This window comes from Symphalangus syndactylus, chromosome 2, assembly GCF_028878055.3.
Source record: "Symphalangus syndactylus isolate Jambi chromosome 2, NHGRI_mSymSyn1-v2.1_pri, whole genome shotgun sequence".
Taxonomy (NCBI): domain Eukaryota; kingdom Metazoa; phylum Chordata; class Mammalia; order Primates; family Hylobatidae; genus Symphalangus; species Symphalangus syndactylus.
Genome location: NC_072424.2, coordinates 11,149,083 through 11,164,356, shown reverse-complemented (window position 1 = coordinate 11,164,356; position 15,274 = coordinate 11,149,083). Strand labels below are relative to the sequence as shown.

Sequence of the window (15,274 nt, the reverse complement as noted above, 5' to 3'; positions counted from 1 at the left end):
AGATGTGCATGGTCTCTGATAATTTGGGGTGAAAAAAATAGCAATTCAAAGTCAGTATAGTGAAAACATTCTGGAATGAAAATTTCCCTAGAGTTCTCCATACCTGCATTTTACTACAGCTCATGCACTTAATAATATTGCTCTTTGAGCCTTCTTCCTCTCCAAGAAAACTGGCCTAACCTGAGACATTTCACAGCCCAGAGTCCCCAGGCAGGCACCGGGGCCACAGTTCTGCTTCCTAGGTTGGTTAACTTGGGCCGTACCTGAGTGCATTTCTGGCAAGTCACCCAGAGAAACACAGGAGACTTTTCTGGGTGCTGTGTTGGCCATTGTGATGCATCAGGATTTCAAGACAGATACTGACTTGGATCTAGTAATGATGCTCTGGACCCTCCAGCAGGAAAAGGACCCCAGTGGGGCTACATTGCTATGTCTATCATTTTAGTTTTATCTCCAGAGGTTGCTTTTAGAGGGGACACAGGGACGTTGGCAGTTCTCTCTCAGCAGCTTTTGGGCCTAGATATGGTTGCAGATGGTGTATCAGAGCCCACCGCACCTGGGGATGGAAACTGACCTACGACTAAATGCTACCTGTTCGAGTTCTGTTCATTCTTAAGGCATAGTCATAAATTATTTCAGATACTTTCCATAACAGTTATTCTATTTCATGTCTGCTTTTGCTCTTTGCTTAATAACTAAAACAAATAATTTCCAGAGTTTTACCTGGTTGTTTATAACCAATGTATTGCACATAGCCTAGATATTTTAAACTGTGTCGTCTTATTCAGATTGCCTGTTTTAAATTTTAATTTAGAGATGAAAAATCAACCTACTCTCAAAGGAGTGGCAGTGATGAAGAGCTCTCAGCAGGACTCTTATTTAGGGAAGCTCGCTTTAAAGGAAAGTTTGAAAAGGGCAAAGTCTATTTAAGAATTCTCAGAGACCATGCGCACCTTGTCGGGAGTGCCTGGCTGGTACTGATGCCGCATCCCGCTGGCACTTAATGCCGGAGGAGGCACTTCACATTACGAGGACCGAAGCCAAGTGCCCTCTCTATTTTATGCATGAAACATCTCTCCGCGCAAAGCAAAATGGAGGAAGTACACTTTATTATGATCCTCCTCCCGGTCCTCTCATGCTAAGTTTTAACCTCCTGTGCTACTGGGACTCGGAAGAAGGTCTGTGCAGTATAGGACCCTCTGGTGTGATGCTTTTACGTCTAAAACAGGAGGAGGAGGCAGCCAAGTAAACTGAGTCCTCACAGGCTTGCCAGGCAGTGTCTTCCGTGTCTTTTTGGTAGTTCTCAATGAAGGACAGTTGTTTCCCCTAGAGGAAAATCGACAATGTCCAGACACATTGTTATTGCCACAACTTGGGGAGAGAGGGCTGCTGGCATTCAGTGGGTAGAAACCAGGGATGCTGCTAAACATCTTTTCATGCACGAGATAGCCCCCTGCTGCAAAGAGTCATTTCATCCAAAATGTCACTAGTGTCTCCATAGAGGAAAAAAACAGAGTCTCAGTGATGCTAAGTAACCGTTAGAAATACATAGAAATATATGTGCAGTGGCTCATGCCTGTAATCCCAGCACTTTGCGAGGCCGAGGGAGTTCGCGACCAGCCTGACCAATATGGTGAAACCCTGTCTCTACTGAAAATACAAAAAAAATTAGCCAGGCATGGTGGCGTGTGCCTGTAGCCCCAGCTACTCAGGAGGCTGAGACAGGAGAATTGCTTGAACCTAGGAGGCGGAGGTTGCAGTGAGCTGCGATCGCGCCACTGCACTCCAGCCTGGGTGACAGACCGAGACTCCGCCTGAAAGAAAGAAGGAAGGAAGGAAGGAAGGAAGGAAGGAAGGAAGGAAGGAAGGTAGGAAGGAAAGAAAGAAAGGTGATTTATTGCAGTGACTCTCTTCTTTTTGTTTCCCCATTTCTCAGCCACCCTTCTCTGCCATGTGACCTCAGCCAAACCAGTGCCCTCTAGAACAAATGATAGCAGCTAGCTGCTGAAGATAGGACTGGCCTTCACTTATTAGGGGGGTGTCCGAGAATTGGAGGTGGTTTCCCCAAGTCGCTCTGCCAGGGGCTCCAGTGTCTTTGCAGGAGACTTTTGTGGGCTTTGGTTTGGGGTGGTGTTTGGGAGCAAGATGGCATTGGAATCACAGTGACATGAATGTACATGCCAGGGCTGCCTTCAGTCCTGCCTGGCATGTGGGACGCGCATTGGAAATATTAGCAAGAGCCTCCTCTCAGGGTGCTTGGGCTGCCAGCCTCTACACCCCGATTCTGCCGAGCCTGGGGTGAAAGACTAGCCACATGCCTTTCCTCTCTACCTCTCCCAGCCAGAGGCCACCTTCAGTACAAGGGTTGGGAGCTGAGCCCTGGAATCAGTTTGTCAGGTCAAATCCATGCTCCACCACTTGTGAGCTTTGTAAATTTAGTGTTGGGCAGATGTACCCCGTGCTGTAGTTTCTTCACCCGTAAATTGGAGACAGAAGTCAAGCCTCGCTGGAGTGTTTTGGGGGAATAAATGAGAAAGTGCATGTCGGGTGCTTTGTTCATTGCCTGACCTCCAGTGACCTTGCAACAAGCGGTGTCTGTGGCCACCTCCATTTTTATGAAGATGACATGATAGTATGTCATTGTCCCTCTGAATCTGAGAATTGAGCCCACAGGTAAGGGTGTGAAGCACAGACATTGCCTTGGAGATTCAGAGCACTTTGTACATGTATTGAGAAATTACATTATAAAGAAATAAAATTCTTTGCTTTCATAGATTCACTCTCTTCTTGTGAGGATATTTATATATATTCAATTTACAGTTTTCTTTGATTTATAGGTAATTAAGTCAACCCATTTTGCTTGCTGTTTTCCTAGAAGCAGATTTGAATTGCTTTATGTGACATGGCTGACACGCTGTCAAGCATAGGTCTTGTGCAGTTGTCTCTATTCAGAAGCCAGTTACCAAAATGGTGGTCCTGTCTGCCCTGGCATCTTGGAAGGACAGAGCTGCAGTCCCCAGAGAGGATCCCGTGTCCCTCATACACAGATGAGGTTCTGAGATTCAGAGGGGTTGAGTGAGTGGTTCCGGGCCCCCTGTGTGAGTAGCAGGAGAGACTGCAGAACTGGTTGCTCTTAAGCCACATCCAAGGCCAGGCACATAAAATGTGGACAGTGATGCCCACCACCCATGCAGTCCTTGGGAAGCCCCATTGGCATAATGAGAGTGGAGAGCTTGACGAGGAGGTCCTCAGTGAATGAATGCCAGCTCCTGACCATGCTCAGTTTCGGTAACAGTAAGTGGCACTGTCTACAGAGCCTCTCAGGAACCGGGGACTCCACCTGCCTCCTCTCCTTCTCCCACCCTCAGAGCCAATCATGTGCAGGACCCAGTGGATAGGACTGGAGTTCGAGAAGCCAGCTCCCCAGAGCCTCCTCCGAGCTGCCGTCCTTCTCTCCTGTGGCAGGGGTGTCTTCCTCTCAAATCAGTGTCCATCTCAGTCCTGGCCGCACCTCCGCAGGCTCCCGATGTCTGGCAAGAAAAGCTAAGCAGGGACTTCCAAACGTTTTTGAACAAAACTCCAACGAAGAGAAACATTTCCTATCACTGCTCGATGCACTTGCCACCCCCATCGAGGTGTCACTGAGCGAGAATTCCTTACTGTGCAGAGCCCTCCGATGTTTTTATTCTGTTCTGTTCTATTCTATCCCATCCATTTTATCCCTTTTCACTTAATAAATAAATAAATACAATTTCACATTCTACCCATTCTGTTGATTTCGTGCTCCACTGAATGAATCACAGCTGATGCCAGCCTGTGCCACCCAGAGCAGAAAATGCCACATTGCTGACTTTCCTCCCTCCCTCCCTCCCTCGCTTCCTCCCTTCCTTCCTTCCTCTTTCCCAGTGTCCTTGCATGTGTGTGGCGTGGTCATTGTTTTTCGTTTTAGCCATTCTCATGGGTGTATAGTGTTGTGTAGGCAGGGGAGCTGTGTGTCTTCAACTTCTGTAGGAGCTGCCAACTTCCTTTCCAACAAGACTTCAGAGAAGGCTTCACTGTTGTCCAGAGTTGTTCACTCCACCTTTTTACATGTCCCTGCCCCCCAAGCAGTGTTCATGTTGCTGTGCAGCCTCAGTCATACTCTGTACCATCAGACTGATTTTTCTTTATCCAGTCTGGTGGTGTGTAGTGAGATTGTGTTAAACTCGCCTTTCCTTGATATCTGATTAGGTTGAGCACATTTTTATTTATGAGAAATTATCATTATTTTCTCTTGTATTCAAGCCTCTTGTCCCTTTTTTCTATGCTTAACAAAAGTTATTTGTGTGTGTGTGTGTGTGTGTGTTATATGTGGGTGTCTGTGTGTATATATATATACATATATAAATGTATCTGTTCTGGATAAGATCCTTGGGTTAGGTATGTGTGCTGTAGATATCTTTCTCCACTCAGTGACTGCGGGATTTTTTTATTTTTTTTTGTCTCTTAATAGTGTTTTTTTGTTGGATGACATTTTAAAATGTCTTTTGAAGATGCTTGCAGAAAGAACCTGAATGGACTCACTTGCTGGTGATTGTCTGGGTAGCAAGGCTCAGCATGCTTGCTATGTGGAAGCTTCACAAAATGCCGTTTAAAAAATAAAATTATCTTCAAAACCAAACATGCAATTCCACCATTCTTTGTCAAGCTCCTGCTATTTTTTCAACACAAAATTGGAAATAAAGTTGAATAATATACTATCTCCATCTTCAAGAAAGCCTGACTGTGATATACTTAAATTTTTAAAAATTCACTTATGTAATACATCTTCAGGTCTATAAAGAGATGATAATGTTTGATTATAATTTTTCCTTGGAATCGAAATGTTAACAGCATTGTGACATTTTCTATACATTGTTTTTCATGCAAGACCCTTCTGTGTGGCACTTAATATTTGTCATGTGCGATTTTGTGCATTTGTGCATGGGTCTTTGGCACTGGGGGTGGATATCTCTTCTGAATATCTCAGTGGCTGCACAGTGCACTGTCCCGTTACCCAGCATACAGTAGGTGGTCCACAGGCAGTGACTGTGTAACTGCTGGGCTGAAAGAAGGCGTATCCCTAAGAAATGTTCTAGGAACAAAGTGAACCAATAAAATACATAAAATACTTTTGTAGCAGTTCATTTTGGAGAGTAAAAGGCAGTTACTCTTTTTATATTTGAGTCCATAAAGAAACAATTGCAGCTATAAATACGCAGTGGACAAATACCTCTTATTCTCTTTAAGATCTATTAGCCAGAGCTAATTCCTTAATTGAATGTTGTTCTAAATTTACCACCAAAATGCATGACGGCGATCTGTGTTTGTACGTTTCAGCCAACTACATCACATCAGTTCCATTACAACTGCAGGAGGATGCAGGAAGGCTGCTGTGCACGATTACTTGCTGTTTTGTGGTCAGCCTTTCCAATAAGACTTCAGAGAAGGTTTTTACTTAATACCGTACCTGTCACATTCCCAGAGCTGCAAGTAAATTGAAGATACAGATTATGTTGTAAAGTGAAATATTTTGTGTTATTCTGCAGTTTGGTTGATTTAGGAAGAAAATGAACTCTGACAGCTTGATCTTTTCAGTTCAGTGGATTCTAATGGTTCAAAACAAAAGACCTGCACTGAAGCCTCTTTCCTCCATGCTTTGGCAGAGACACCACTGTGAGCTGTTCTTCATGCTCAAACCTCAGCGGCCGCTGGATCCATGTCATGGACACACAGAGTCCTAGGAAGAGATAGATTCTGCTAAATGCTAATGTTTGTAAATATAAATATTAACCATCCCCCGAAAGGGAAGGAGTTCTTTCGCTGGCTGACGGGATGGGTAGCTTTTAGCACCTGCCACTTTTCTCAGCATGCAATCCATTTTTTATAGACGGAAAAAATCTCTTTTTCTAGTTTTTCTGGTTTGCTGCTGTTGCCTTAGTGATATTGCTTGGGATGCAGAGGTTTGGCAAAGAAGGTTGGAGGAGCACTCCTGCATTAGTCTGTGTTCACGCTGCTGATAAAGACATACTTGAGACTGGGCAATTTACAAAAGAAAGAGTTTATTGGACTTACAGTTCTATGTGGCTGGGGAGGCCTCACCATCATGGCGGAAGGTGAAGGGCACGTCTCACATGGTGGCAGACAAGAGAAGAGAGCTTGTGCATAGAAAGTCTTCTTTTTAAAACCCTCAGATCTTGTGAGACATGTTCACTATCAAGAGAACAGAACAGCACAAAAGACCTGCCACCGTGATTCAATTACTTCCCACCAGGTCCCTCCCACAACACGTGGGAATTCAAGATGAGATTTGGGTGGGGACACAGGTCCCTGCCACAACAGGTGGGAATTCAAGATGAGATTTGGGTGGGGAAGCAGCCAAACCATATCAACCCCCTTTCCTCTTCTGTTCTGTGATTATGCTGGACGGCCTCACCTTCTTTTCTTATTCTTTGTATTCAGGCGAAAACACTAAAGTGAAGTTTCCTGCAAGAGCCGGAAAATCCTAAGTTAACAAATTGAACTCTGCAACTGAGATGCAGTAGGTGGATGTAGGGCTGGGCTCCTTGGACCGAGGCTGAACCGTAAATACCTCCCACTTTGGTATTGCTTTGAGGAGCTTCCCAGCATTCACCCTTCACTCTTTTGCTGTGCGCCTTCCTTTGCCTTAGCTAAGGAAGTCTAGGCAGCTGTTCAGGATTTGATAGGTGGCAGCTTCAGCTCAGACTCTGGAAGTTCCCCGCTCCCTGCTAACTCCAAGCTGGCTCCTTGCAGAATCTGATTTGATTCTTCAAACTGAATGTTACTGCTTCTACTTTATTTAAGTAAATGGCCATCTCATTGCCATCTGATGCTGTAGCATACTGTGCGAAAGGTATTTTTAATTAGCTGTTAGCAGCTGGGTGCGGTGGCTCACACCTGTAATTCCAGCAGTTTGGGAGGCTGAGGTGGGCAGATTGCCTGAGCTCAGAAGCTTGTGACAAGCCTGGGCAATATGACGCAACCCCATTTCTCCTAAAAACTAAAATAATTAGCCGGATGTGATGGCAGGCACCTGTAGTCCAGCTACTTGGGAGGCTGAGACAGGAGAATTGCTTCAACCTGGGTCACAGAGGTTACAGTGAGCCGAGATCGCGCTGCTGCACTCCAGCCTGGGTTACAGAGGAGACTGTCTCAAAAAAAAAAAGCTATTAGCCTGCAGATGATTTGGAAATGGGACCTAAAAAGCAAGCTGACTGATAGATGTATTTATTTATGATATTCAGCCTAAGACTAAAGCTGGATTTAGAATAAAGTGTTTCTGTCTTGTGAGATACGCTTGGGGGTAAACATGATCTGCATGTAATTCACAGGGCCTGGCATTTCAGAGCAGTATTCAAATGCATGTCTGCCATGGACTGTGAGCTCCCAAAATACAGTGCATGATGAAGTGAGTTTCGAATACTGACAGAAACGGTAGAGAAAGGGTATATCCTGGTCCTGGCTACCATTGATATTCTGCTTGGAGCTTGGATTTGGGGTTGTGTTTTAGCTTAAAGAAACCATATATACCTCCAGTGAGAGAGAGACTTTTGGGTGAAGAGAGACTGGAGGGAACCCATGGAACAGAACAAAGGCTGGGCTTACTGTGATAGCCCACATTCATTTAGAGATGGAAAGTTGCTGGAAACTTTAAAACAGAGCACTGCTGTCACCGCCTGATGTTTTTCAGGGACTGTTTGGGCCACTGTGCGGAGCACAGGGAGTAGCAGGTTGGTGTGCAAACTGGATGGCCAGTGAGGGCCCTGGGGATAAGCTAGACCAGCACTGGCCATGTCTTCGGCTAAGGTAGTCATTGGGAAGAGGAAAACAATGAGAGATTTGGGGCGCGTTTTGGAGACCACGTGAACCTGTACAAACTAGATGTAAGAAGTGAAGAAAAACGAACAATCAAGGAAAGTCTTAATATTTTTGGCTTGAGCCAAAATTGATTGGTGGAAAGTGTAAAGATAAAGAAGCAGGCTTGCAAGGTGGGAGAGTTCCTGAGCTCTGTTTTGGCCTTGTGCAGTGTTTCTTTATTTTTTTTTTTCCCATTATGACCCTCCTAAGGAGAGGAGTAAATTCACTTTAGATTTAATTAAGAAGAGAAATTTAATGCTAAGGAATAAGAATTTGTGGAGTAGGGTGTGCTTTGGAGGACCACAAGCAGCATAATATCTAAAATGTTCTTTACCCTCCTCCCAAGAATCAATTTCACCCCCTTAGTGGAGATGTTTCCCCCAATGTGGATGTGTGGCCTGGTTAATTCTGAGGTGCCTAGGAGGTGGCCGGGTAGAGAAGTTTAGCTAGCAACTGGAAATTCTACACTGACGTTCAGAAGAAAGGTAAGGCTAGAAGGTACAGTGTGGGATTTAGATGATGATATTCAGGCCACCTGGGGGGCAGTGCCTCTAGGGAAGAGAAGCCAACCCAGGCTAATGCCCCAGGGCTCTTTGATATCTAGGGGTTTAGCAGTGGAAGAAGATAAGTCAGCAAAGGAGACCAAGAGCAGGAGTCAGTAATAGGAAGAAAAAAAAAATACAGGAGAGAGAAGACAGTGTTGAATTCCTGAGAGAGAGTGTAGAAATTAACAGAGAAGTAACGAGAGGATTTGGCCACATAGAGGTCACTGCTTCCATGGACCAGAGCTGCCTCAGTGGAGTGGAGTGGCAGAGGAGGAGGCCAGGTGCGGCATGGAGGAAGGCATGGAAGGAGGTAGGCACCCTGGCTGTGGGCGTTCATTGGGTTTTCATGGCGCTCAGGGTCAGACAGATGGTGTGTCGGGAGCTGTGATACCAGGAGAGTTTGTAGGAATTTGCTGTTGATTTAGAGCATGTTGGGAACACTGGCGGAGATGAGCAGATGATGGGAGAAGGTGGAAACCCTGGGATGGAGGAGGTTCATGAGGGCAGTGAGTTCTAGAGGAAAGGGTTGGCAGAGGAGGGGCTGGCCTGGAGAGGAGCAAGGTCAGGTGATTTGTTGCAACAGGAGAGGACAGAGGGAGGTACAGGTGTCAACCTGTGTGTAGATGTAGGTGGTGGTTGGATGATGGAAAAAACCCATGTGGCTTCTGCTTTCCTACTGCAGTATGAAGTCAGGTAATTAGTGAGAAGGGGTGCGGGGAATAGTCAAATATTATGATCTCTATATCTCTATGATGGCCATATTAATATTTCACCTCTCACCAATTTCCCCGCTAATGCCCACGCGTAGCGTACAGGCCGCGTTGGAGATCCCTGGGGCTCATGCTGCCTTATTACGTAATGCCCTGCAGAGGCCTCACAAGTAGAAGAGTCTAAAACGATAGACTGCTTTAAATAACTCATGCTAAATCATCCTCCTGTGAACATTTCTCGATGGATCTTGTCTTTTAAGCTTCAACAAACCCTATTAGCCATCAAAATCCTCCAGTCTTTCAAAATAGCCCTCATCAGACTTGCTCCCACATGCTTGCGTCATGGCTGGGTGGCCACTGGAGAGGTTGGGTGGGGATGCTGGCTGTGTACATAGGAATCAGAGCCCCTAGAGAGATGACTTGTGTCTGAGCACCATTCTTAAAGCTTTCCAATACATGGGCTGTCAGTGGCTGTATGCATCTTCTCTGTTTGACTTGGCTTAGGGATATTTGGGAGGGGACGAGGGGACGGGCAGCATTAAGCATCCTTTTGCTGGTCCTCTTTCTTTGAGTGAAGTTATATGATACTCAGGTGTCTTCCAGAACTATCTGCTGTTTGGTTGTGGAAATTCCTGGAAGACCAGGGTTCCTGTTCCTTCTCTCGCCACCCATGCTGTTTGTCTTTCTCACCCTCTGGTCCTTTAAGACCACAAAGCAGGGACTCAGGACACTGGTGACATGGACATTTCAGGCTCTAGCTGTGGGACGCTTCAGGCAGGCAGCCTGATCTTTTTTCCATTTTGTTTAGAGATATAGATTGTACACCTCTGCTCCGAGCTCCTTTATCAGGCCCCAGAAATCATGGATGCAGCAAAAATTTTTTTTTTTTTTTTTTTTTTTTTTTTTTTTTAAATTTTTTTTTTTATTATACTTTAGGGTTTTAGGGTACATGTGCACAATGTGCAGGTTTGTTACATATGTATCCATGTGCCATGTTGATTTCCTGAACCCATTAATTCGTCATTTAGCATTAGGTGTATCTCCTAATGCTGTCCCTCCCCCCTCCCCCCACCCCACAACAGTCCCCGGAGCGTGATGTTCCCCTTCCTGTGTCCATGAGTTCTCATTGTTCAATTCCCACCTATGAGTGAGAACATGCGGTGTTTGGTTTTTTGTCCTTGCGATAGTTTACTGAGAATGATGTTTTCCAGTTTCATCCATGTCCCTACAAAGGACACGAACTCATCATTTTTTATGGCTGCATAATATTCCATGGTGTATATGTGCCACATTTTCTTAATCCAGTCTATCGTTGTTGGACATTTGGGTTGGTTCCAACTCTTTGCTATTGTGAATAGTGCCGCAATAAACATACGTGTGCATGTGTCTTTATAGCAGCATGATTTATAGTCCTTTGGGTATATACCCAGTAATGGGATGGCTGGGTCAAATGGTATTTCTAGTTCGAGATCCCTGAGGAATCGCCACACTGACTTCCACAATGGTTGAACTAGTTTACAGTCCCACCAACAGTGTAAAAGTGTTCCTATTTCTCCACATCCTCTCCAGCACCTGTTGTTTCCTGATTTTTTAATGATGGCCATTCTAACTGGTGTGAGATGGTATCTCACTGTGGTTTTGATTTGCATTTCTCTGATGGCCAGTGATGAGGAGCATTTCTTCATGTGTTTTTTGGCTGCATAAATGTCTTCTTTTGAGAAGTGTCTGTTCATGTCCTCTGCCCACTTTTTGATGGGGTTGTTTGTTTTTTTCTTGTAAATTTGTTTGAGTTCATTGTAGATTCTGGATATTAGCCCTTTGTCAGATGAGTAGGTTGCAAAAATTTTCTCCCATTGTGTAGGTTGCCTGTTCACTCTGATGATAGTTTCTTTTGCTGTGCAGAAGCTCTTTAGTTTAATGAGATCCCATTTGTCGATTTTGGCTTTTGTTGCCATTGCTTTTGGTGTTTTAGACATGAAGTCCTTGCCCACGCCTATGTCCTCAATGGTATTGCCTAGGTTTTCTTGTAGGATTTTAATGGTTTTAGGTCTAACATATAAGTCTTTAATCCATCTTGAATTAATTTTTGTATAAGGTGTAAGGAAGGGATCCAGTTTCAGCTTTCTACATATGGCTAGCCAGTTTTCCCAGCACCATTTATTAAATAGGGAATCCTTTCCCCATTTCTTGTTTTTGTCAGGTTTGTCAAAGATCAGATAGTTGTAGCTATGCGGCATCATTTCTGAGGGCTCTGTTCTGTTCCATTGATCTATGTCTCTGTTGTGGTACCAGTACCATGCTGTTTTGGTTACTGTAGCCTTGTAGTAGAGTTTAAAGTCAGGTAGCGTGATGCCTCCAGCTTTGTTCTTTTGGCTTAGGATTGACTTGGCGATGCGGGCTCTTTTTTGGTTCCATATGAACTTTAAAGTAGTTTTTTCCAATTCTGTGAAGAAAGTCATTGGTAGCTTGATGGGGATGGCATTGAATCTATAAATTACCTTGGGCAGTATGGCCATTTTCACGATATTGATTCTTCCAACCCATGAGCATGGAATGTTCTTCCATTTGTTTGTATCCTCTTTTATTTCATTGAGCAGTGGTTTGTAGTTCTCCTTGAAGAGGTCCTTCACATCCCTGGTGAGTTGGATTCCTAGGTATTTTATTCTCTTTGAAGCAATTGTGAATGGGAGTTCACTCATGATTTGGCTCTCTGTTTGTCTGTTATTGGTGTACAAGAATGCTTGTGATTTTTGTACATTAATTTTGTATCCTGAGACTTTGCTGAAGTTGCTAATCAGCTTAAGGAGATTTTGGGCTGAGACAATGGGGTTTTCTAGATATACAATCATGTCATCTGCAAACAGGGACAATTTGACTTCCTCTTTTCCTAATTGAATACCCTTTATTTCCTTCTCCTGCCTGATTGCTCTGGCCAGAACTTCCAGCACTATGTTGAATAGTAGTGGTGAGAGAGGGCATCCCTGTCTTGTGCCAGTTTTCAGAGGGAATGCTTCCAGTTTTTGCCCATTCAGTATGATATTGGCTGTGGGTTTGTTGTAGATAGCTCTTATTATTTTGAGATACGTCCCATCAATACCTAATTTATTGAGAGTTTTTAGCATGAAGGGTTGTTGAATTTTGTCAAAGGCCTTTTCTGCATCTATTGAGATAATCATGTGGTTTTTGTCTTTGGTTCTGTTTATATGCTGGATTACATTTATTGATTTGCGTATGTTGAACCAGCCTTGCATCCCAGGGATGAAGCCCACTTGATCATGGTGGATAAGCTTTTTGATGTGCTGCTGGATTCGGTTTGCCAGTATTTTATTGAGGATTTTTGCATCAATGTTCATCAAGGATATTGGTCTGAAATTCTCTTTTTTGGTTATGTCTCTGCCAGGTTTTGGCATCAGGACGATGCTGGCTTCGTAAAATGTGTTAGGGAGGATTCCCTCTTTTTCTATCGATTGGAATAGTTTCAGAAGGAATGGTACCAGTTCCTCCTTGTACCTCTGGTAGAATTCAGCTGTGAATCCATCAGGTCCTGGACTCTTTTTGGTTGGTAAGCTATTGATTATTGCCACAATTTCAGAACCTGTTATTGGTCTATTCAGAGATTCAACTTCTTCCTGGTTTAGTCTTGGGAGGGTGTATTTGTCGAGGAATTTATCCATTTCTTCCAGATTTTCTAGTTTATTTGCATAGAGGTGTTTGTAGTATTCTCTGATGGTAGATTGTATTTCTGTGGGATCGGTGGTGATATCCCCTTTTTCGTTTTTTATTGCATCTATTTGATTCTTCTCTCTTTTCTTCTTTATTAGTCTTGCTAGCGGTCCATCAATTTTGTTGATCTTTTCAAAAAACCAGCTTCTAGATTCATTAATTTTTTGAAGGGTTTTTTGTGTCTCTATTTCCTTCAGTTCTGCTCTGATTTTAGTTATTTCTAGCCTTCTGCTAGCTTTTGAATGTGTTTGCTCTTGCTTTTCTAGTTCTTTTAATTGTGATGTTAGGGTGTCAATTTTGGATCTTTCCTGCTTTCTCTTGTGGGCATTTAGTGCTATAAATTTCCCTCTACACACTGCTTTGAATGTGTCCCAGAGATTCTGGTATGTTGTGTCTTTGTTCTCATTGGTTTCAAAGAACATCTTTATTTCTGCCTTCATTTCATTATGTACCCAATAGTCATTCAGGAGCAGGTTGTTCAGTTTCCATGTAGTTGAGCGGTTTTGACTGAGTTTCTTAATCCTGAGTTCTAGTTTGATTGCACTGTGGTCTGAGAGACAGTTTGTTATAATCTCTGTTCTTTTACATTTGCTAAGAAGAGCTTTACTTCCAACTATGTGGTCAATTTTGGAATAGGTGTGGTGTGGTGCTGAAAAAAATGTATATTCTGTTGATTTGGGGTGGAGAGTTCTGTAGATGTCTATTAGGTCCACTTTATGTAGAGCTGAGTTCAATTCCTGGATATCCTTGTTAACTTTCTGTCTCGTTGATCTGTCTAATGCTGACAGTGGGGTGTTAAAATCTCCCATTATTATTGTGTGGGAGTTTAAGTCCCTTTGTAGGTCACTGAGGACTTGCTTTATGAATCTGGGTGCTCCTGTGTTGGGTGCATATATATTTAGGATAGTTAGCTCTTCTTGTTGAATTGATCCCTTTACCATTATGTAATGGCCTTCTTTGTCTCTTTTGATCTTTGTTGGTTTAAAGTCTATTTTATCAGAGACTAGGATTGCAACCCCTGCCTTTTTTTGTTTTCCAGTTGCTTGATAGATCTTCCTCCATCCCTTTATTTTGAGTCTATGTGTGTCTCTGCACGTGAGATGGGTTTCCTGAATACAGCACACTGATGGGTCCTGACTCCTTATCCAGTTTGCCAGTCTGTGTCTTTTGATTGGAGCATTTAGCCCATTTACATTTAACGTGAATATTGTTATGTGTGAATCTGATCCTGTCATTATGATGTTAGTTGGTTATTTTGCTCGTTAGTTGCTATAGTTTCTTCCTAGCCTCGATGGTCTTTACAATTTGGCATGTTTTTGCAGGGGCTGGTACCGGTTGTTCCTTTCCATGTTTAGTGCTTCCTTCAGGAGCTCTTTTAGGGCAGGCCTGGTGGTGACAAAATCACTCAGCGTTTGCTTGTCTGTAAAGTATTTTATTTCTCCTTCACTTATGAAGCTTAGTTTGGCGGGATAGGAAATTCTGGGTTGAAAATTCTTTTCTTTAAGAATGTTGAATATCGGCCCCCACTCTCTTCTGGCTTGTAGAGTTTCTGCTGAGAGATCAGCTGTTAGTCTGATGGGCTTCCCTTTGTGGGTAACCCGACCTTTCTCTCTGGCTGCCCTTAACATTTTTTCCTTCATTTCCACTTTGGTGAATCTGACAATTATGTGTCTTGGAGTTGCCCTTCTCGAGGAGTATCTTTGTGGCGTTCTCTGTATTTCCTGAATCTGAATGCTGGCCTGCCTTGCTAGATTGGGGAAGTTCTCCTGGATAATATCTTGCAGAGTGTTTTCCAACTTGGTTCCATTCTCCCCATCATTTTCAGGTACACCAATCAGACGTAGGTTTGGTCTTTTCACATAGTCCCAAATTTCTTGGAGGCTTTGTTCATTTCTTTTTATTCTTTTTTCTCTAAACTTCCCTTCTCTCTTCATTTCATTCATTTCATCTTCTATCAGCGATACCCTTTCTTCCAGTTGATCGCATCTGCTACTGAGGCTTCTGCATTCTTCGCGTAGTTCTCGAAACTTGGCTTTCAGCTCCATCATCTCCTTGAAGCCCTTCTCTCCATTGGTTATTCTAGTTATCCATTCTTCTAATTTTTTTTCAAAGTTTTTAACTTCTTTGCTATTGTTTTGAATTTCCTCTCGTAGCTCAGAGTAGTTTGATCGTCTGAAGCCTTCTTCTCTCAACTCATCAAAGTCATCCTCCATCCAGCTTTGTTCCGTTGCTGGTGAGGAACTGCGTTCCTTTGGAGGAGGAGAGGTGCTCTGTTTTTTAGAGTTTCCAGTTTTTTTGGTCTGTTTTTTCCCCATCTTTGTGGTTTTGTCTACTTTTTGTCTTCGATGATGGTGATGTACAGATGGGTTTTTGGTGTGGATGTCCTTTCTGTTTGTTAAT

General features: G+C 43.5%; 1 protein-coding gene across 10 annotated transcripts in view; it reads left to right on the top strand.

The window, feature by feature from the left end:
* Positions 1–15,274, top strand: part of DOCK1 (dedicator of cytokinesis 1) — a 556,524-nt gene that overhangs the window by 358,103 nt on the left and 183,147 nt on the right. Inside the window, exon 30 of one of the 10 annotated variants that reach the window (XM_055245707.2) lies at positions 5,359–5,532. The exons of the other annotated variants lie outside the window; for them this stretch is intronic. Coding sequence (XP_055101682.2) covers positions 5,359–5,455 — 97 coding nt within the window. The 3' untranslated portion in view covers positions 5,456–5,532. Of the gene's footprint in view, positions 1–5,358; positions 5,533–15,274 lie in introns of those variants that run through there. 10 annotated transcript variants of the gene reach the window in all.